The sequence below is a fragment of the Schistocerca nitens genome, chromosome 2 (assembly GCF_023898315.1).
Source record: "Schistocerca nitens isolate TAMUIC-IGC-003100 chromosome 2, iqSchNite1.1, whole genome shotgun sequence".
NCBI lineage: Eukaryota > Metazoa > Arthropoda > Insecta > Orthoptera > Acrididae > Schistocerca > Schistocerca nitens.
The window spans coordinates 499,629,145-499,651,518 of NC_064615.1; the positions used below are offsets into that span (position 1 = coordinate 499,629,145).

The following is a 22,374-nucleotide window of genomic DNA, read 5'->3' on the forward strand; positions in this document are numbered from 1 at the left end:
GACTAATGTATACCAAAGGCATTGTGCAGTGCACCAAATTGTTCATCTGTACAATTCCTAACATTTAAACAGTTCAGTGAAGTCCATTTGCAACAACCAATTCTTTTAAATTACTGTTGAATTTCAGATGTGTATGCTGGCACATAGCGATTATTCATTTCCAAAGTTGCCAACTGTTGCACTGAAAATGACTAAGTCTAAACAAACTATGCACCACACAACACTATCACATAAACACATACAGCTCACAGGTTGCACAAGACCTTACTAACCTTAACCAACCACACAAGAACATCAAAAGGTCCCGAGCCTTGCTCTGCTCGCCTATTTAAAATTTATCACATGACTACTACTGTAGTTGCATTGGCTTTTAAGCTGGAGACTGTAATTTGAATACACATACAAATTTTTTGGTTGTATATTCATTTTAAAATACAGGATAAACATTTTTTCGCATCCTGATACTACATTGCTTAATTTTATGCATGGATAAAATTGTGTTTTTAGCTAAATATTGTACCATTGGCAGCTGCTGCGAAAGAGCACAAGAGCACGTAAATGTCCTAACTTTCAACGTCTTGTGGTTTAAACGTAACATAGATGCTGCAATCTGAAAGATAGAGCTCTTAAATCTGCCCCGCAACTGCTCCTCTAGACTCTGTGAAACTTGACATCAGGTTCGCAAGCACACCTCCTTTTATGCATGTTTTAAGGAGCTTTTGAATATGCTTAACTTGCATGACGTAATTGCCTTGCAGGCCAAATACATACAGATTTGATAAACAATGCGCATGGCTCACAATGTTCACAACTGGCCCTTGCCACTCAGGTAGAAGTTTACATCAGTGCCACCAGGTGGTAGCACACTGTGGCAGACGCTTCTATCCATTCGCTCGGCATAAATCTTGCTAGATGAAAGCACACTCCTCAGATATGCTAATTCACTCACTATTTGCTGTAGTAAAATTAGATCAGACATCATTATATGTTAAAGTTGTACTGACAATAAACATATGTTGTGTGTTTCTGAATAAGTTATAGTATATTAAGTTATGAATTTTTTATACAGTAATCCATTTGGAGCGCAAGAATCATAAGGGCCTAAAGCACACCATCGTTGATTATGAGATTGTAGCATTTATTCATGCTTCTGAAATCTGTTGATCTTTTGATGAGTTAGGTTTATTTGTGCTGTAGGCCCATATTGTACTTATATATGAAAATTCACAAGAAGCTGTATCACTGACTTCTCTGATGTTCACTTAAATGTGGCTGTGTGCGCCGCCTTATAGGCGGGTGACCTTGAAGGGGACTTAGCCGCTGAGCGAGGCTGCGTGGAGTCGCGGGCCCTAGTATTACTAGGCCCGCGACGGGCTATAATCAAACAGTTGTGAATGGGTTGCGCAACATCCGGCCGGTGATAAGCAGCGCTGGGGACTGGGCGCGCTTCCTGTTTCTGCGTCAGTCGACTGCAGGCAGCAGCACGCAGCACACAGCCATGCCTTACCGCCGTAGGAGATACTCTAGGAGGAGCAGAATGCCTGTTTACAAGACTGTTTTAAGTTTTGACGAGACACCAAACCCAACGTCTCAACAGGAAATATTAGCTGGGCCAATAACATTTGTTGGCTGTAAGATTACCTTTTCTTGTGTTTTAGACCCTTTGGATCTCAGCACCTTATTTGTGTTCTAGTCAAGTGACCATGTTGGTACACATTATTACTTGAGTTCAATCATTTCCACAAGTGGCACTTTTGTGTTTGTAGTTAGTTGTTTACTGTGCGGGAATTGGCTTTCGTGTGCAGTGTAAACATGAACTATGTTGAATCTATTTTAAATGCTAACAGAAAAGTAAAGTTGTGAGGATGGGTCGTGAGCCGTGCTAGGCTAGCTCAGTCGGTAGAGCACTTACCCATTAAAGGCAAAGGTCCTGAGTTTCAATCTTGGTCTGGCACACAGTTTCAATCTACCAGGAAGTTTCACATCAGCACAAACTCCACTGCAGAGTGAAAATCTCATGCTGGGAACAGAAAAGTTTATTACCAGGAAAAGCTAGCCACATAGGAACTAGCTCCTTTGAGAACAGATTCTTTGACGAGAGCATGATGAAATCAAATAAGCATGACTACAAGCGAACATTTAACAAGGAAGTGTACAGATAGCACAAGCTGGTGTGTGAGTGCAGAGTAAAAATATCTAATTTTCACCCCGGAAGTAAATTCAAGAACTAATGCATCTGTTAGGAACCTTGTTTCCAAAAAAATAGAAAAGCTTGAAAACTCCCACTTACACAGAAATGTGAAATATTTTGTTATTGCTGTAAAATGTGCAAAAAACCATGAAATCAATTCTTTCTTTTGTCAGATAAGTTTACATCTTCTTCGTATTACTATTATTATTACTGCTACTACTACTACTACTGTTGTTATTATTATTAGCAGTGGCTGTAGTTGTATAAACCTGTTGATAAGTGTAATTGTTATACAGCAGATGCTGTTAATTTCACACTCTTAAAATTTATCTGAATCTAAAAGTTTGTGAACACCCAGAATGTATACTCATGAGCCGCCACTGTATAGTAGACTTTAAATCGGATCTACAGGGACCTAATCAAGTGACCAACTTTATTTCTTTTGCCAGTTCTTCATTATGTTACTCAAATGGCTGATTCATTAACATTGATTCACAAATTATTTGTTAAATAAACATAAACAATTAGAAACACTGTGCATTTTCAACTTCTCACGGTGTAATGAATAGTCTATTAAATTTGAGGCATGCAGCCATGCAAATAAAATAGGCTGTGCTTGGCATCTTGTCGTCAGTCTTGTGACTCGCTCTGAGAATGGCCGGATGATACGTGGCCGAAATATCAGTGGAGGAAATTTTATTTGCACGGCTGCATGCCCGAAATTTAATGGACAAGTAGAAACACTAGTACAAATATTTCATCCAGAAGCTAATCTTGTCATGTAACTGTGGAGAACTCAAACAATGGAAAATCCAGGACAGGATGTAACAATATTATGAAGGAACATTCTACTCACCATATAGCGGAGATGCTGAGTAGCAGATAGACACAACAAAAAGACTGTCAAAAATAAGCTTTTGGCCAGTAAGGCCTTCATAAAACACACACACACACACACACACACAAAACTCATGCAAATGCAACTAGTGTGGCTTCTCGTGTGTGTGTGTGTGTGTGTGTGTGTGTGTGTGTGTGTGTTCTATTTTTTGAGGAAGGCCTTACTGGCCTAAAGCTTTCTTGTGACAGTTTTTTTGTTGTGCCTATCTGCAACTCAGCATCTTTGCTACATGGTTTGTCATAAACTGTGGAGAAATCTTTGTTTTGATCTTTAATAACAATTGTATAGTAAGTTATAAATAACTAATTGTTGGTCTGTTTATCAGTATGTTAAATATGCCCATTTTATGGCTGACTGCAGGACCCATCAAATGGTTATCATATGTATATGCAATTTTTCTTTATTACTTATTGCTTTTGGTACAAATGATTTTTCCCCATATACTTCAATAATCTGGTACTGTGCACCGCAGATTTTGAATCTGCACCAGATGGCATGGACATCGAAGACCCCTAGAGGTGATTGCACCATCACGCCATAAGCCATGGCGGTGTGTGCCTCCTGGCCCACATTTAATGTGAGGGTGCCACAGTGGAACACGTGGTCCCAGCGGCCAATAACAGTGTCCCCGATCATGTATTTAAGTGCCTGCCTCTTGCTTGGCCAGTCAGTCTAATCTTGGTGTGCATCTATCGACATCCTGCCTCAGACAGCGTATTTACGTTCATGTTCCATGTGCGAGTGGACATGGTTGATTAGTTAGGTTTGCTTGTGACTCTGTTGTTTCGATCTTGTTGTTCGTAAGGTCCTTCATGTTCGTGTCCGTTCTCTCCCGTTTGTGTTGTTTATGGGCCGCTCCGACGAGTCCTGCCGCACTTTCCGTCGCAGTTACAACAAATAATGTTACTAATATTGGTTTTAGATATACGGTGATAATTTTATTGGAATTGTCTCTTCATTGCAAATTCAGTGCTGTCTTCAGGTATTTGGAAATTGTCTGGAATCAGTTTTATATTTTGGTTAAAATCTGAGGCTTCATATATTGGCGTAGTCAGATGTTCGCCATATTGGCTCATTGCTTGCAAGCGGGCGATTGTATGAAGTACATTGAGTAAATGACAACATTGGCTTTACAGCCTGCTAGCAGTCAGCAGCTGTCTTGCGGCCTCCATTCACTCTCAGCCACAATGCTTCTTAAGCATCTGATTTTGCTTCCTCCTTGCAACTTGCCAGCAAAATGATGCGTAACTCAACCTTTCCTTTTCATGTTTAATTTGTTTTGGGGATACCACTTGTAATCTCGCACTATGATAGATACTGGGTGGCTTTAATGATACTCTTGTATTATTACATTTTGTTTGTTTTGTTTGCAGATTGATATACTTTACAGTAAGCTGTGTCAAATTATTCAGATTCAGATGTGATTCTATGGGCGGATTGTACGGAAATCAGCAAGTGTAGGTGCTTTTTAAAAAAATAAAAAAAAGAAGAAGAAGAAGTTGTGTATAATAATTTGTTGGGACTCAGTAAAGTGAACTGGTCAAAGCAGTAATTGCCACCACGCAACTGACTCAATAGTCTGGGATGGATGACACTGTAAGAGACATCACTGAAATTATTGCCCAAGCAGTAGACACATTCTCTTTTGTAGGTGATCTTGGCCAGATGCATGCACTTTGGTGGTTCTGATAGATCACTCAAGCTGTGAAGAAACCCCAACTGATGTTTGAATACGATTAATGTCACTTGTCCACAACCAGGACCATGCAGAAAGACAAATTTTCTAATCAGAAACAGATAATAGGCCGTCTAGGCTGATTGTTCCATTAATGAGTGTACATGTTCGATATTCACAGAAAAGAGCTACTGTGGTGTATCACCAATCTCCAACATTCAACAACAGTGCCACAGATCTCTACGAAAAGTGAAGACATCATTAACTCCCTCACTACAATGAAAATCCATGCAATGCATTTGCCCGGTGTTTTTACAATAAAAGTCTGCCTCTCTAGCTGAGAAGTCAATGTAGTTGGCTGTCTTGCGGAGGACCCAGGCTTGATTCTCAGGGTTGCTAAGGGTTTTTTTAATTGGTGAGAGGACTGGTACTGAGTGCACTCAGCCTTGGATGCCTGTTGAGGAGCTACAGTACTGAGTAGTGGTGTCTGAAAAGTCTCAGTGGAGAGCAGTGTGCCGACCACATGCCCTTCCATACTACATCGGCCTGATGCTGGAAGACAGAGGATGGCACGGTGGCTGGTAAACATCCCTTCAGACTTAATGACGTGGATGAGGAACTCATTCTTATTGTATGTAACTATAGCTGTAAAATATTTGTAGAGTGTGATCGAAGAGTTGAGAACAATAAACAGTAATAAAGTGTAACCTCACACACATTGTTTATAACGAGGGACTCTGAAAACTAGTGTCTATTTTTGACATAATTCACATCTATTTTTGATGAAATTTGCATATAATTTTTTGGCAAAATTTGTATCTAATTTTATTATTTGTTTGTAAATGATTAAACACACAAATTTAAAAGATTGGCATGCTGCATGTATGAAGACAAAGCCTAAATGCTTTGAAACTGACTGTTAAAAAGTGACGTAGTTGGGGAACTTTTTGACTGGAACATTTACTTTTGTAAAAATATCCAACAGCTTTTTTTCTCAAAACGGTCTTTGTTTTCTTCTTCTGGCGGCATATAAGCTTTCAAAAAATGGTTGTTCGATTGAGAAGCAACAGAATTTTCTTGTCTTTGAACTGAACTAGTCTCTATTTTAAGCTGTTTCTCAACATAATTTTTTCCTCTGTCCAGTTTAGTATATATGGAAATCTGGAGAATGTTAATTTTGACCTTTCATGAGCGTTTGTAGTCTTGGTGCCTAACTTCACATGTTAGGAGAAGAATTTTGGAGTGGAGAGACGTGCTGACAAGGTTTGTTTCCCAGTCACTATAGTGTAGAGTGCAGTTTGTTGGAAAAGCATATTTCTCCATGCTACGTCACTTTATAAACTACATTTTCACATCAGACCTGATTTTACTTGTGTATTTACATATACATTTAGCCTGACTTGGACTTCTGTATTCCGGGAACAGATAAAGATATCAAGATAATTTTCAAGGCTGTTCGAGAATTAGATCTTAGAAGTATGTTGTAAAAATTTCAGCCTGTTGCTGTACATAGCCATCTGGGAATCCATGGCACAGTTTTGATGAAAAAAAAGTGGTAAAAATACCTTTTTGAAGTTTTCTAAGAAACTGCCCAAAACTAATGTTGCTTCCATAATCCCCTCAAGGCCCACCAAAAAGAACCATCCAATTTGCCCCATTTGCCTAGGCAAGAGTAAGAAAGTAATATTCATACTCTGACACTGTACTGTAGGTTAGCGACACTGGACTATCCTCCTGTTGGGTGTACAAATGGTCTCTAGCTCAAGAGCCATCCAGAACACTTGACCCTACCTTTCTGTTGCCAATAGCACCCACGGTAAGAGTTTTGAAAGAATCCCATTTTTATGCATGGCATGTTAGAACGTACTATGTAGTGACTATTGAATTATTTGGCGATGCACCAACTGGATATTCCCCACAAAATTCGTCTGCAAAACATGCACACAAATAATTGACAAATTACTAATCAACAATGAAAACTGGTTGCTGTTGGGGAAACAACATTTTTTCAAGCAATGTACTGCCCAATATTACAGACATCACGTGAACTGTATCTATTAAATTGGCATCTTCATTTGTTGTCAGTAATACCTTCGGTACTATCTTGCAATGGCTGATCAAACGAATACAGTTGACTCTATTTACAGACACATTTATTTTCATATGTGCAAGTTTTTGATCATGCTGTAATTTCCTTGAGGAAAATTGGATCTTTGAATTTTCTGAGCAGGTTTTCACAAAATTTATGATGTCTTTCTTTGAGTTTAAGCATTTCCATTACTATCTTTCTCAGATTTGACAGCCCTTTTGCCATTTATCCCACTCTTTTTGCTACATGTTCATGTAAGTTCAATATCTTTTTGACTCTACACACTTGGGGAATTTTACCAGCCTGGTTGTGCATGTAGTTCGTAAGCGATAACATTTGTACACACAGAACAAGGTGGCACAGTGGTTAACTGCTAGTCTCACGTTGAGGAGGAGTGAGTTTCAAATTTTGATAACTGGTTCCAGTCTATGTGAACAGTCTCAAAATGAATCATTTATTCTGTAGTGTATGCTGATTTGAAACTCCCTTCCACATTAAACCTGTGAGACCAGAACTCATGAAGGTAAGGATTCAGTCTTTCACTCTGCAACTGCTGCTGCATGATTTTCAAACTTCCTGGCAGATTAAAACTGTGCACCCAGAACCTTGTCCATCCACCTGAGGTATCTCTTCATTTCAGAATTCTGCAGGTGCGTCTGAAGACCAATAGAGTTGTCCTGCTGCAAATTTAATCCTGTTATTAATAGAGTTCTATCAAGCCACGTGACAAATAAAGGCGATAAAACAATAGTAAAGACCTAGTGACCCATACTATTATTATCAGCATTTTCAAAATATTTTGAAGATATTAACAATAGATAAACACCTCCTACAGAAAAACCATCTGAGTTACAAACAGTTTAGATGATATTTTCATGCAAATCTAACAGAATAGTGAATACAGCAGAAGTGTGGTTTTTATCTTATCAGTACAATAGGAGGAAATGTTTATCACTTTGATCTTCATCACATTGTAATAGATGCTGAATGTGAAACACACTTTGATCTTCTTCACATTATAATGAATGCTAAATGTGAAACACCAGACATGATGTGGCACTAGTTTGGATCTCACATGCTTTGTTTTTCTAATATATGTTAAGGGTCTCCCAATGGCACTCTATAGATATGTCCCTAGTAAAACAGTTCATGATGGGAGGGATCCACCATTGTATAAAGTCTCACCAAAGAAACAGTAAGTGCTACCCAGTCAAATAAAGCGTAGGACTATATAGATACAGAGATGGTAACTATAACTTGTTTGACTGCTGAAGGGCTATGCTTGAGGCCTCCAATGGCTTCCATGTAGTGTGTTGCCAAAAGACCCTCACAAACCCCAAAGAAATTCTGGTCATACATAAAGACTGCCAGAGGCAACAAAGTTAAGTGTCCAGATACTCATGGATGACGTAAGAGCCAAAATTGTGTTTTGAAAAGCAAATGCAGAAATGATGAAGTCCATTTCAAATATTGATTTCAGTAGATGATACAGAAATATTACCCCAGTTTACTTCTTGCACCACTGCATAGGCAAGGTAATGCAGATGTTAATGTCGGTGGCATTGAGAATTAGCTAGAATCTCTAAAATTGAAAAATGTCTCAGGGTCCAATGGAAACCCTGTCACATGCTGTACAAAATTTGCGTCACAGTTAGCACCTCTTTCAATAAAAATGTGCTGTTGTAAATTACTCAAACAAAAAATGTGCTAGTAATTGGAAGAAAGCAAAGGTCACACTTGTCGACAAGGAAAGTGACAAAAGTTATCCACAAAATCTACCATCCATTTTCATTGGCATCCATTTGTTGTAGAACTGTAGAGCTCAAATATAATGAGATATGGTGAACAGAACAACCTCCTCCATATGACCACATGGATCCTAAAACATTAGTCATATGAAACCCATTTTGCACTTTTCTCTCATGGCTTTCTGAAAGCTATGGGTCAAGGCAATTGGATAGAATCTTTATTTTTTGGCTTCTGACATACATTTGATTCACTACTCCACCAGCATTTAGTAACAAAAGTATGATAATATTGAGCATCAAACAAAGTTTGAGGGATTTCCTGCCCCATCTCCTTCTCCTACCATGTTTTGTTAACATGTTATGTATATATAATTTCTGTATGTTTATGACATGTCTGATACTACTGTACTAAATGGTCTGTAGACAGATGAGTAAATAAAATAGAAGTGAGGATTTCTTGGCACGAAAGATGCTGCATGTTATCTTGCATGGAGAGTTTTTGACATTCTGGAAACATCCCACAGGCTGTGGCTAAGCCATGTCTCCGCTGTATCCCTTCTTTCAGGAGTGCTAGTTCTGCAAGGTTCACAGGAGAGCTTCTGTAAAGTTTGGAAGGTAGGAGACTAGATACTGGCAGAAGTAAAGCTGTGAGTACTGGGCGTGAGTCGTGCTTCGGTAGCTCAGATGGTAGAGCACTTGCCCGCGAAAGGCAAAGGTCCCAAGTTCAAGTCTCGGTCGGGCACACAGTTTTAATCTGCCAGGAAGTTTCAGAATAAAAGTAACTTCTGGCATGCCACAGGGAGATGTGTTGAAACCATTGCTGTTCATGTTGTATATTAATATTAATCAGACTTTCTCGCAAATGATGGTGTTATCTATGATGAAATTACTGCCAGAAACATTTTGCACAAAAATTGAATAAGATCATGATAAGATTTTAAAGTACTGCTAAGACTGGCAACTTATTTTAAATGTTGAAAAATATAATATAGTGCACATTAAAAAAGGTAGAAACATAGTATCCAGTGACTACAGTGGCTGTGAGTCATAAGTGCAGATAAAAATATAGTTGATCTTCGGTGTGACAATTTTTGGGGGGTTAATACCAAATGGCCACAAAGGCTCAGTCATAGCAGGCTTTGGTTCATTATTAACAAGCGGGGAAAGTGCAAGCATTGTACACAGGTGATTGCATACAAAATACTTTTAAAATGGATCCTAAAATACTGAATAAGTGTGTTTGGCTCGTTGGAAATGCCAAGGACATGTTGAAAAATCTGAATTGATGGACAAGTAAAGACACCAACTAACCCGCGAAAGCTTTGTTACTAAGAACCAGTATCAAGGGAATAATCTCAGAACGTCTACTATACCCTACGTATCTCTTCTGTAGGGATTGCAAAGACAGGATTAGATTAATTACAGTGAACACCGAATTCTTAAGGGATCATTCTTCCTGCACTCATACATAAATGGAATGGGAACAAAACTTAATTCCTATACAAGGGGAAGTATCTTCTGCCATGTTTTTCACAGTTATTTCTAGAGTATGGCTATAAATGTGCTGTAGTTTCCAAATTTGGCCTTTTTGCAGATGATCCAAATACAGGGATGAAAAGTAATACTAGGCTTCATATAGGAGTGATGTTCTAATAAAGTATAGCAATGTTGATTCAGGGATTTTCTCAAAATTTTATAATGTTAGCTTCAGAAACTACAAATAGATCAGGACATACATTGGCAACTCTGCTCCCTCATTTTTGACATAGGCCTAGTGAAGCACTTAAGTTTTCAGTACTGATGATTGAAACTATCCTGATTTTAAAAATTAGGAAATTAGTGTGTCCTGCATATTTCCAAGCTAATTATATACAAAATCATTTTTTGGGATTGGCGACTTACTCAGAAACACATTCACGGAAGTACGAAACTCATTAATATCCTTCACTGCGACCAAATTTTCCTTGTCTAAAAAAATGTACTAAGTCCATCTACAGTCATAAGACCATTAAAAGTCTGTGCAAAGCTTTGTTATTAGTGGAGAGAAGAATCAAATACATGAGTGGTTTGGATACCTGTCACAGCATATTGTTTTATGGATAACTAGAGGAGTTTAAAAGTAAAGTAAGGGTTCTCTGTGACCTATGATAAGAATATTTTCTTGTGTACTAATTTGTGTTACAAATTATAGAGAACTTCCATAGAACAATTATTATTAGACATAATATTCATTTACAAATACAATCACATTCGTTTTTCCATCATGTGCTTCACATTAACTTCACTTTAACTGCCAATATGATGTATTTCTTCATGTAATAGATGTATTAAAATTGTCTAGTAACTCTCTCATAAGCTAAGCATCAGTGCAAAGTTTAAGAGGGATTGGGAGAGGGGAAGGGTGATACTCTCAATACTTCATGACTATAATGATCAGTACATTCTATTTGTGTGTATTACACTGTGTATCACCATAAACTATAAGTAGTTAATAAATTGCTTTTGTGGATTTCAGATTTATATATGGCAGCTAAAGGATAATGATCTAGTTGGGGTGGCCTTTATTGACACTAATATTTACATCCACCAACTCCTAAGTATAAAAAGCTTGATATTAGTTGCTGATGTATACAAGTCCATTAGCTTACTTCGTTTCCAGGAAGAGTACAGGACACTTTCTCTCGTTAGCAGGGTGAGTCCTTAAAGTTCAGTTTCCATTTGTAGTGCATTTAAATTGTTATGTATTGTCTGATTAAAATGTCTATGATTTGAAAAGAAGTATTTTTTTTCTTTTACTTTTTTGTTTCTTCAGTGTAACTGGTTGTAATAAGCTCCTTTAAAAAGAAGATGCTTTACTGAGAGAGGAAGAATACGATCTTTCAAATTCGCTTGCAGAGCCGATTGCCATGGATGTTACATCACAAAATGTGCACACTAGGTTAGAGTGTTTCACATTTTGTAAGTGTGGCTAAGAGGATAGTTGCATAACACATTGCACTATGAACAATGTGTGTGTCCCATACAAGAATAACTTCCCCTTAAATGTTTACCGCTATAGACAAAGACACAAGTTATCCATGGAGAGAAAAGAAAAGAGATGGAAACCAGGTTCGGCTCGGTCTTCCTGTTAACGGGAAATGTGTATCGCTCGCCCCACTTGCTGGATTCAGTATTCCCAACTGCTCTCTCTCTCTCTCTCTCTCTCTCTCTCTCTCTCTCTCTCTCTCTCTCTCTCTCTCTCGCCATGGCATGTCCCTTTAGCCTACCTTGGAGGGGTGGTATCCTGGCCAGCATCCCAGGGCAAATACGAATATAAGTGCATCTCTGCTTATGTTGTCATTCACTGCAATCTGAATGGATCAAAACCATTATACAGTCCTTTAAATTCTTTGTCCTCCAGTAAAATTGACAGTTCAAATTTCCATCTGTGGACGTTAACATTTTGGCCCATCCAGGCCAGATTGTGATGGATTCGATGAAGTTGAGTGCAGCGGCAGCCACCCATAGGTGGAATGGCAGTGGCAAGCTACAATGGAACAGGTCTGGTTATCCTGCTTCCTGTAAACTCCCACTCATCCTAGCTGCTGCTTCTGCTCTTCCATGCTACTGCTAAACTTTCTTGATGGGTGAAGTGTTAAGAAGAAAACTTTTTGTTTCCCGCTTGGTGGCAAAAGCAAGCCTTACGTGGTTGCTAAAGTTTGCAAACGAATTTGACATAACAGTGAAATCAGATACTTTGGATATTACTATCAAACTAAAACAGTTGCTCAAGATTGCAGAGAAGTATGAAGATGCACAGTCACAGCTCAAATCATTTGAAGACGTAGATGTACATGCTGACGACAGGGAAATGTTTGAAAATCTGTTCTTAGATTTCGAGAAAACTGCGAGCAATGCAGATGATTCATGCCAATGTAGTTGACAAGGTTTCATCCGATGCTGGATCTGCCTTGAGTGCATCTAAACATAGCATCAAGTTGCCTACCAGAAAACTGCCATCTTTCAATCATTATGTAACACAGTTCATGTATTTTTATGACACATTCGTGAGTCTTGTGAGTCATAATGAAGAATTAGAGGACATTGCAAAATATCACCATTTGCTTTGCTCATTAACAGGTGAAGTTCACAATGTAATTGCTCATCTTCTGTTAACTAGCACTAATTTGAAGGTAGCTATTGATATGGTTTGCAACAGTTACAATACCCCTCGATTGATTGTGTCAGCACATTTGAAGAAACTGTTAACACAGCTGTCAATGGCAAGGGCATGCGCAAACAAACTTAATGCACTACTTAACAAGGCTGCAAGCAATGTGCATGTGCTGATGGCCTTACAACTAAAAGTATCCTTGCAAGACATAATTATGTCAGCTCCTTAAAGAAAAAGTTGACCAGTCTGTAAGAACAGAATTTGAAGACAGTCTTGGGTTCCAATAGCTTTCCAACAATCAAAGAGGTGTGTTTTTCTCAAAAATAAATGCAAATCATTGGAAATCACCAAGGCTATAGTACCACCACGGCACAGCACATCTGGGAACAAACAGCAGAACACCTCCAACACCAAGCCATTTGGGCATTTGAGACAAACCTACATCGCTACTCGTAGTGCATGTATCATGTACATCCTGCCTCAGGCATTGCACAAGTGCTGCAGATTCAGGCAGGCTGCATGTAGCAAACACAAAGGTATTGTGATGTGCAACAGTTTGTGCTACAATTGTCTGAAGGATGATCATAGGGTTTCTGGTTGCAAATCTGTTTGGTGTCATACTTGTCGAAAGCAACACCGCATGTTACTACATGCAGAAATACAACACAAGATGGAACAAGGAAGACTTGCCCAAGTGACATTCAACACAAGTACAATGGCATACATCCGTCAAGTACATCTAATTATTGCTCATTGAAAGTCAGCCTTCTCGTGACAGTGAGGATAATGGTGCAAGATAGCAGTCGCAAATGGCAAACTTCTTGTGCTCCGTTAAATTCTGGGTCACAATCGTGCTTTATATCGGAAGCATGCGTACGATGCCATAGACTTCAAAGATAGCACAGTAGAGTACTGATTCAAGGAATAGGTGCCACCTTCTCAGACACTAAAGACCACGTCTCTGTTCAAGTCAGCACCTGTATAAACAACTTCATGTTATCTGCCGAATCTTTAGAATTGCTAAAGATAACTGGTGTCGTCCCTGAACAAACAATTGATCCCAGTGAGTGAGACTTGTGTGTACAACTCACTGATCCGGAATTTTGGTCACCTGGTAAGCTCGATGTGTTGCTGGTAGCCGAAGTTTGTCCATAGGAACTGATCGTCATGTGCTTCAAGAGACAGAACTAGGTTTGGTCATGTCAGGGCAGTATCAGGTGATAGAGCACAACATTTCGTCAAGGCGGCTGGTCGTGTCATGCTTTGTAAAAATCTACACTGATGTTAATATTTGCAAAATGTTAATAAATGCAATACTGCTAGGGAAACAAGAGTAACTGCTGACTTGTCTCATAATGAACTACAGGAAACATTCCTATGGTGCTTCAGAATAACACAAGAAGCCACATATGCAACAAAAACTCAAATTATTGCATCCTATCCTTGGTGAGGTGAGATTACTACGGGTTTGCTGCAGGCTAAGAAATGCTGATCTGTCATATGAGGAGAAGCATCAACTCTTATGGCCACCTCAGCATCGTCTCATGAGGCCAACAGTGGAAAGTGAACATTGTCGTCTTTCCCACGCTGTGTGTCAACTTTTGCTTATGTCTCTGAGGAAGCAATATTGACTAACTAACAGGCGAAATGCAGTCTGGTATGTTCTACATCATTGCTTGACTTATCAGTGATTAAAGGCAAAGCCTGCACATCAGTTCATGGATGACTTGCTAAAACTGTGAGGCCTTACTTAAACTGTGGTGTTGATGACACAGGACTGTTCTATGTGAAAACTGGCCCACAGTGATCCCTGTTTGTGTGCTGGCAACATGAGCAGTGCGTTTGGATGTAGTTGGCAACATGACTACTGAAGGATGCCTGTTGGCGCTTAGAAGATTTGTGTCGTGACGGTGAAGGAGCCAAAACTTGTACAGTGACAATGGGACAAACTTTTTCGTAGCTAGGCAGAAACTCCATGAATTACAAGCTGATGTGAGCTGTCATTGTCAGCAGTCACAGGTGAAAAACTTCACACACGAAGAAGGCATTTACTGGCTCTTCATTCCCCCAGCATCACCACAATGTGGCAGAATATGAGAAGCATAAGTTAAATCCTTCAAGTGTCACTTGTAGTGGATGATGGGAACCTTATGTCCAGCATCTGAAGAGTTGACAACTGTGACTTGTCAAATTGAGACTTGCTTGAACTCTCATCCTCTCACACCACTATCTTGCAATCTTTCTGACCCTCAAGTCTTCACTCCAGGTCATTTCCTGTTTGAAACTGCTATCACAAGTATCGCTCAACCAGATCAAGGTACAGCCAAAGTGAACTTGCTCACAAGGTGTGAACTGCTGCAGCAATGGTTCCAGATCTTTTGACGGTGCTGGTCATGGGACTACCTACATCATCTGCAGCAGCGGGTTAAGTGGTTGGCCCCCAGTCAGGGTGTGCAGCCTGGCACATTGGTCGTAGTGAGGGAAGATAACCTGCCACCCTTATGCTGGAAGCTTGCCATCATTGAAGGAGTACACCCTGGGCATGACAAAATGGTGTGAGGGGCCACTATTCGTACACCACAAGGGATTTTCAAGAGACCAATCTGCAAGCCATGTCCTTTACTGAGTGAAGTGATACAGAAGGAGAACAGAGTATTTGTGTTTTTTTTTTTTTTCTTTTCTTGTATGCCCTCTTTCCCTTGTTATGTGATTACTTTGCAGCAGACTCGATGAATTTCATCATTTTTTTGTGTTTCAGTGTATTCCTTGTTTACATGATTGTATTTATCAGGTGCTAGTTGCAAAATGTAGTAACAGAAAAACTAGTTAAAGGCCCAATGATATATGCACTTCCATGTGCTCTCTTGTGTACTTTCTTTGCGTGTTATTGTTTCCAATAATAAGTGCTTCTCTACATATGTTGTCATTCATTGCAATCCGATCCATTATACAGTCCTTTAAATGCCTGGTCCTCCAGCAAAATTGGTGATTCAAATTTCCATCTGTGGATGCTAACACGGGTTTATTTCCAGTATGCTAATGAAGTGACCCATAAGCATAATTTGGAAGTTTTTAGGTCACATATCATGCACATGACTTGGCCCTAGAACATCCTTATATACGTATTAATGCTACACAATTTTAATTAATTAAGTAGACATGCATTTATAAAAAAAAATCAAAAAGTGTAGTATATTTTCTCCTGCTAACATAACATACCGACAATAATTGCTGCTGTAGGTGGTTGATATTGAGTAGAACCAACTCATCTACACTAAATGAGAAAAAACCAGTTTCTGATAGCTGCAGCAAAATCAAGTGCTGCTGAATCACCTCCCCCTCTCCTCCCCCTCTCCTCCTCCTCCTCCTCCTCTTCCTCCTCCACCACCACCACCACCACCTCCTCCTCCTCCTCCTCCTCCTCCTCCTCCTCCTCATTTTCATCATCATCCGCCCCTTCCCTTCAGTGTTCACCTCTGTGTGGTTCTTTCCGAATGTGTCACACAGTCACTTAAATCAGTTGGGATGTCGTCATCACAACAAAATCCTGACATGTCACACTTGCTCGAATTTCTGCAACAGGATTCAGGGAAATAATAATGCTCTTCTTCTTCCTGTATTAACTTCTAGGTGGTGAATTATGCCCAAAAGGCTATAGGTGAGTCATACAGTTAGCAGGAAGAAACACATCATCACCATTCTGAGGAATGTCTTTATCTTTGGGTGTGCATGGCATCTGTCTGTAATGAGAATGATCTTTCTTCCTGATGTATCCACTGCAACATCTACACTCCTAAGAAACTTTGTACAAATTTTAGCAGTCATCCAGGCATTGGTAATAAAATTGTAAGCCCACAGTAGTATTTTTATGTTACGAATTTAAAATTTTCCAATTTTTTGTGGCCCAGTAACTGAATAGGCCCATGTTTTTTAGGGATTCCCCCCCACCCCCTCCCCCTGTCCCACCACAATAACAGAATAGGCCAATGTTTTTGAAGGATATAAATTATATTAAAACACAGTCTCATCAGCATTGAAAAATTTCTGGGCTCATGTTCAGTATCAACATGCACAAAGTTCAACAGAAAAGAAAGCATCGTGAAGATTCCCCTTATGGTAATTTCTTAGGAACTTACGAAAATATTCATTAAAAGCAGGAATTCCTTAGCTGCACGTTCATCAATATGGGGTTTTACTGTATCATTTTTGTCCAGAAAGAGCAACCTTTCCACTGAAAAAACTGAAATGTATTTTAAGCAGTATTTACAAGAACGTAGAATTGAAAGTAGGAATAATTCTTAGTACTGGGCATAGTCATGGTCTTGTGTGTGCAATATTTATGTTTTTCTTTAGGTATCTAACCTGCTATAAAATAGTTTTGTTACTTTGCTTTTATTATTTGTCCAGGACTTCAGACCAGCTGAAGTTTACACCTGTGAGTTCCTGCTGGACAATACACAAATGGGATTTTTGATAGCTGATGGTGACAGAAATGTTGTCTTGTACATGTATCAACCAGAATCCAGGGAAAGCTTTGGAGGTGAGACACTGACAACACATTCTGCATTGAAAGAAAAAAAAAAGTTGTTGAAATAAAGATGTTTGAAGTATGTGGTTACATGTAATGCACTTTTTATTTCAGCAGATTGAACAGAGTTTAATACTAGTACCAAATCGTTAATAAATTTTTATAGAATTTAAATCATTATAGCTAGGCCATAAATTTAAAACAAATGTCATGAAAAACTCCTCAAATTCTTTTGATATTTTTCTTAACTAGCCTGCAAATTCATTGCTGTATATTGTGTCAGCCAAGCCATCATTAGGAGAGAATTTGTATTTTGGAATTAATGATTCTTATGCTTGCTAATAAAGTGAAGTATTGTCTACTACAATAAAAAAAACTGCATCTTGTATCTTGCTGGCTCCTGTTTCTACAGAGATAGAAGTGTCAGGTTCAGTAACTGCCACTAGCTCATCCCTTTTTATTTGTTACTACAAGGGTTTGTGTGAACTGCTTCTGACACAATACATCGACATTTCTAATTACTGTTTTGTCACGTTAGTCAATATTTGTGACTTGTAACATTGGTCAGTATCTGTCATTCCTTTCCCCCATCCCTCATATTGCTAACTGTAATATTTAATCACTCTCTGAACCAATTTTCATACTTCTGATTCTCTATCAGTCTTCAGAGCATCCGTTAGTCTTTCCTTCTGAGAAGCCATCAATACTTATCTTTCTGCCTTGCTAATGATAAAAGTACTTCCATAAAACATTTCCCAAATCTTTTCTACATTTCCTTGGTCTCATAGCCTGTTCTTTGGAGATGGATGTAATCTTTAAACCATTATTTTCCCTTAGAGTTTAAATTGGTTTCCAAGGGATATATTAACTGTCAGTGACTTTCTTCCTACTCTTGACAGAATGAGCTGGAGCTGGTACTGTGTTAAGACATCAGTCTTGTATTTGGCAGAGTGATGGTTCAAATCCCCAATCAGGCATCGAGATTTAGGATTTACATGACTTCCCTAAAATGGTAAAGGATAGTTTCTTTGAAAGTATAGCATCAGTTTCCTTCCCACTCCGAGCTCGTGCTCCAGTTTTAATGATCTTATCGTTTATGGGACCCAAAAATCCTAATTCTCCTTCTTTCTATTCTCTGTAATTATTTTTTGTCAATAATTGGATTGGACATTATTTGATTGTAGTTAGTACTGGAGGGAGATTGTTTTTTTGTTTGTTGGTGACTTAGTTTAGTAATACCAGATATTTCGTAACTACATTAATCTGGGCATACGAAGTTGAATTTCCTTACATTATTATTGGTAAAGAACTGTAAAAAAAAAAAAAAGATTAACTAAAAAATATTAATTTTTTTATAAAATTGTGCTACAAAAAGATGTCATTGTAATGCTAGCCATACATACTTCAACCAGTTTTCATGTGAATATGAGTCTGTTTACTGATATGTTTTTATATGTAGGTCAACGGCTCCTTCGAAAGGCTGACTTCCATTTAGGACAACATATAAACACATTTTTTAGAATTAGATGCAAGGTGAATGATCTCACAAGAGATAAAATTCATCTGAGTGGAGCAGAAAGAAGACACATAACAATGTTTGGTATGTAACACCATTGCAGACTTTAAAAATGTGACTATGTATTTTTTCCTTTGATTTGGGTGTGTGAATTGTTCAGTGTCATCACTTTCCTTTCTTACCATTACGAATGATTTTAATTCACAGTGTGTGGTCATCTTCAAGGATAGCGGCAATTTAGATTAGCAACCTATTTGTGTTGGAAAAATATGGAGGAAGGAGGACTTCTCACACTAGTTAAAAATAACAGTGACTTCAGGTCTGTTGAAACTTCCAGTTTCTGCTTAAATCAAGATGTGGAAGGCTGCACCTGTGAATTACTGCCGTTGGAAAAATCATATACAGTTATTGAAGTATATAGATCCCCATCTGGAAAACCAAGCAAGGTGGCGCAGTGGTTATTGCACACTTGACTCGCATTTGGGAGTACGACAGTTCAAACCTGCTTCTGGCCATCCTGATGTAGGTTTTTCTGTGCTTTCCCTTAAATCACTTCAGGCAAATGCTGTTATGGTTGCTTTGAAAGGGCACAGCCAGCTTCATTCCCCATCCTTCTCTAATCCGATGGGACCGATGACCTCACTCTTGGTCCCCTCCCCCAAATCAACCAACCAACCCATCTGGAAAGCTGTCAGATGTTCTTTAAAAATTTGGATTATAATTATGTTATAATGTAATAAACTAAAAGAAGCAAATAATGGTCTGTGGAGATATTAATATTACTTTTCTGAAAGAATGAGATAAAAGAAATGTCTTGGAAATGTTACTCAACACTTATAACCTCAATCCTGTGATTAGTTTTCCGATCAGAGTTACACATAGTACACTAATAGACAACATTTTTGTATATGAATGCTTAAGCAGTAATATAAGTGTATATCCAGAAGTGAATGGCCTCTCTGACCATGATACAGGGATGGCCATACTAAATATCTTACTGATTACACTGAAGTGGTATCATGGAAAACAAAAAACTTCAAGAAAGTGTTCCAGGATGCAATTGGATGGATGTAAATAATGTGGTTGAGGTTTTCTGCCAAATTTGGTGCTATTTTTTCCCGTATTCATTGTTATTTTTGCTAAATTTGGTATTATTTTTGGGAGGGATTTTTTTTTTTTAAAGTTTGGTGTTGTCCTTTTCCCAAACTCGTTATTGTTCCAAAATTTTGTGTTGTTTTTTAGCAAATTTGGTATTTTTTGGTAAATTTGGTGATATTTTCCTAAATCAATGTTATTTTTTGCCAAATTCACTGAATTTAGTTACAAATTCATGGTTTTTTTGTCAATATGAGTAATTTTTGCAAAATTTGGTGTTTTTTGCTAAATTTGGTGGTTTTCACCAAACTTTGTGTTTTTTGCCGAATTTAATGTAGGTTTTTTGCTGATTTTGCTACATTCGCTGTTTTTGACAAATTTTGTGTTTTTGCCAAATTCAACATTGTACTTTGCTAAAATCAGTACTGTTTTATTTTTGCCAAATTTGGTGCTATTCGTGTCATCACATCAAAGTTTCTATATCAATAAATGATCTAAGTATTTGCAACAAAGTTCCTGAATTTGCTGCCCACCTGCCCAGGAAAATTCCCATGCTCAACTTATTGTCGGGACCGAGAGTTGGCTGAATTCTGAAGTGGAAACCTCTGAGGTATTATGGAACGTATATCAGAAAGACAGATTAGAGGCCATTACAAAAATATTGTCTCTATTGAGATTGAAGTTGAATGTGACAGTGAAGTTTTATGATCGCATATAACAGGTCTAGGTGAAACCAAGCTAATTGTTGGATGTTTTTACTGGCCACCTGATTCTGCTGCGACAGTTCTAGAGTCATTCAAAGAATGTCTACGGTCAGTAGCGCATAAATACACACATCATGCATTACTAGCTGGAGGTGACTCTAACCTACCAAGTGTAGACTGGGATGTCTGTGGATTCATTGCAGGGGGTGCAGACGGACAGACAGACATGCGAAGTACTTTTGAACACATTTTTTGAAAACTGTCTTAAGCACTTAGTTTGGCAGCCCACACACAATGGAAATATCTTAGACCTTGTAGCTACAAATAAGCCGGACCTTATCAACAATGTCAGTATAGAAACTGTGGTCACCAAAGTTCATAAATCAGTTAAGAATGATATGAGTGTGTTTTTGCTACAAAGAGTAGATAAGCATTTTTAGCTTCTCACTTAGACAGTGAACTGACATCACCAATTTCCAGTAAGGTGGACTTGAGGAATTATGAGCAAAGTTAAAGCAGATTGTAAATTGTAGTCTGTAGAATTATATGCCTAGTAAGTGGATTAAGGACAGAAAAGACCCACCATAGTTTAATAACGAGATTCGAAAAATGCTGAGGAAGCAGAGGCTGTTGCACTCCTGATTCAAAAGAGAACGTGCAAATGACGACAAGCAAAGGTTACTAGAGATTCGTGCATCTGTGAAAAGATCTATGCATGGAGCATGCAACTACTACCATTGTCATACCTTAGCAACAGATCTGGCAGAGAACCCAAGAAAATTCTGGTCATATGTAAAATCGCTGAGTGGATCTAAGGCTTTCATTCAGTCACTTGTTGACCTGTCTAGTGGGGTAGTTGAACATAGCAAAACAAAAGCTGAAGTTTTTAATTTAACGTTCAAGAAACCATTCATGAAGGAGAATCATGCAAACACACTGTCATTTGACCATCAGACTGACTCCTATATGGACAACATAGTAATAGGCATCACTAGTGTAGAGAAACAAGAGGAGGAGTTGAAAACAAAAAAGTCACCAGATCCATCCCAGTTCAGTTTTTCAAAGAGTGCTCTGTGGCATTGGCCGCTTACTTAGCTTGCATTTATTGTGAATCTCTAGCCCAATACTAAGTTGCAAGTGACTGGAAAAAGGTGCAGGTGATTCCTTTGTATAAGAAGGGCAAAAGACGGACTCCCAAAATTACAGACAAATATCCCTTACGTTGGATTGTTGCAGAATCCTTTATCATATTCTCAGTTTGAATATAATAAATTTTCTAGACTGAGAAGCTTATGTGCTTGAATCAGTGTGGTTTTAGAAAACATCGCGTGTGCGAAACTCACTTGCCATTTTCTCACATGATATACCATGAATGAAGGGGAACAGGCAGATTCCATATTTCTAGATATCCACAAAGCGTTTGATGTAGTGCCCCACTGCAGGCTGTTAAAGAAGATATGAGCATATAGAATAAGTTCACAGATATCTGAGTGGCTTGAAGACTTCTTAAGTTATCGAACTCAATACGTCATCCTCAACGGCGACTGTTCATCGGTTACAAGGGTATAGTGAGGAGTGCTCCATGGAAGTGTGATAGGACCACTATTATTCTCTATACACATAAATGATTTGAAGGAAATTGTAGATAGCAATCTGCAGTTGTTTGCTGATGATGCTGTGGTGTACAGTAAGGTGTCGAGGTTGATTGCCTTTAGGAGGATACGAGATGATTTAGACAAAATTTCTAGTTGGTGTGATGAATGGCAGCTAGCTCTAA

At 38.5% G+C, this 22,374-nt stretch overlaps 1 protein-coding gene across 3 annotated transcripts in view; it reads left to right on the forward strand.

The window, feature by feature from the left end:
• LOC126236473 (cleavage and polyadenylation specificity factor subunit 1) overlaps positions 1-22,374 on the forward strand; it is a 328,004-nt gene that overhangs the window by 294,627 nt on the left and 11,003 nt on the right. For all 3 annotated transcript variants that reach the window (XM_049945805.1, XM_049945806.1, XM_049945807.1), the window contains 3 exons: positions 11,117-11,293; positions 17,162-17,294; positions 18,742-18,882. In XM_049945805.1, the coding sequence (XP_049801762.1) occupies positions 11,117-11,293; positions 17,162-17,294; positions 18,742-18,882 (451 nt within the window). The remainder of the gene's footprint in view (positions 1-11,116; positions 11,294-17,161; positions 17,295-18,741; positions 18,883-22,374) is intronic.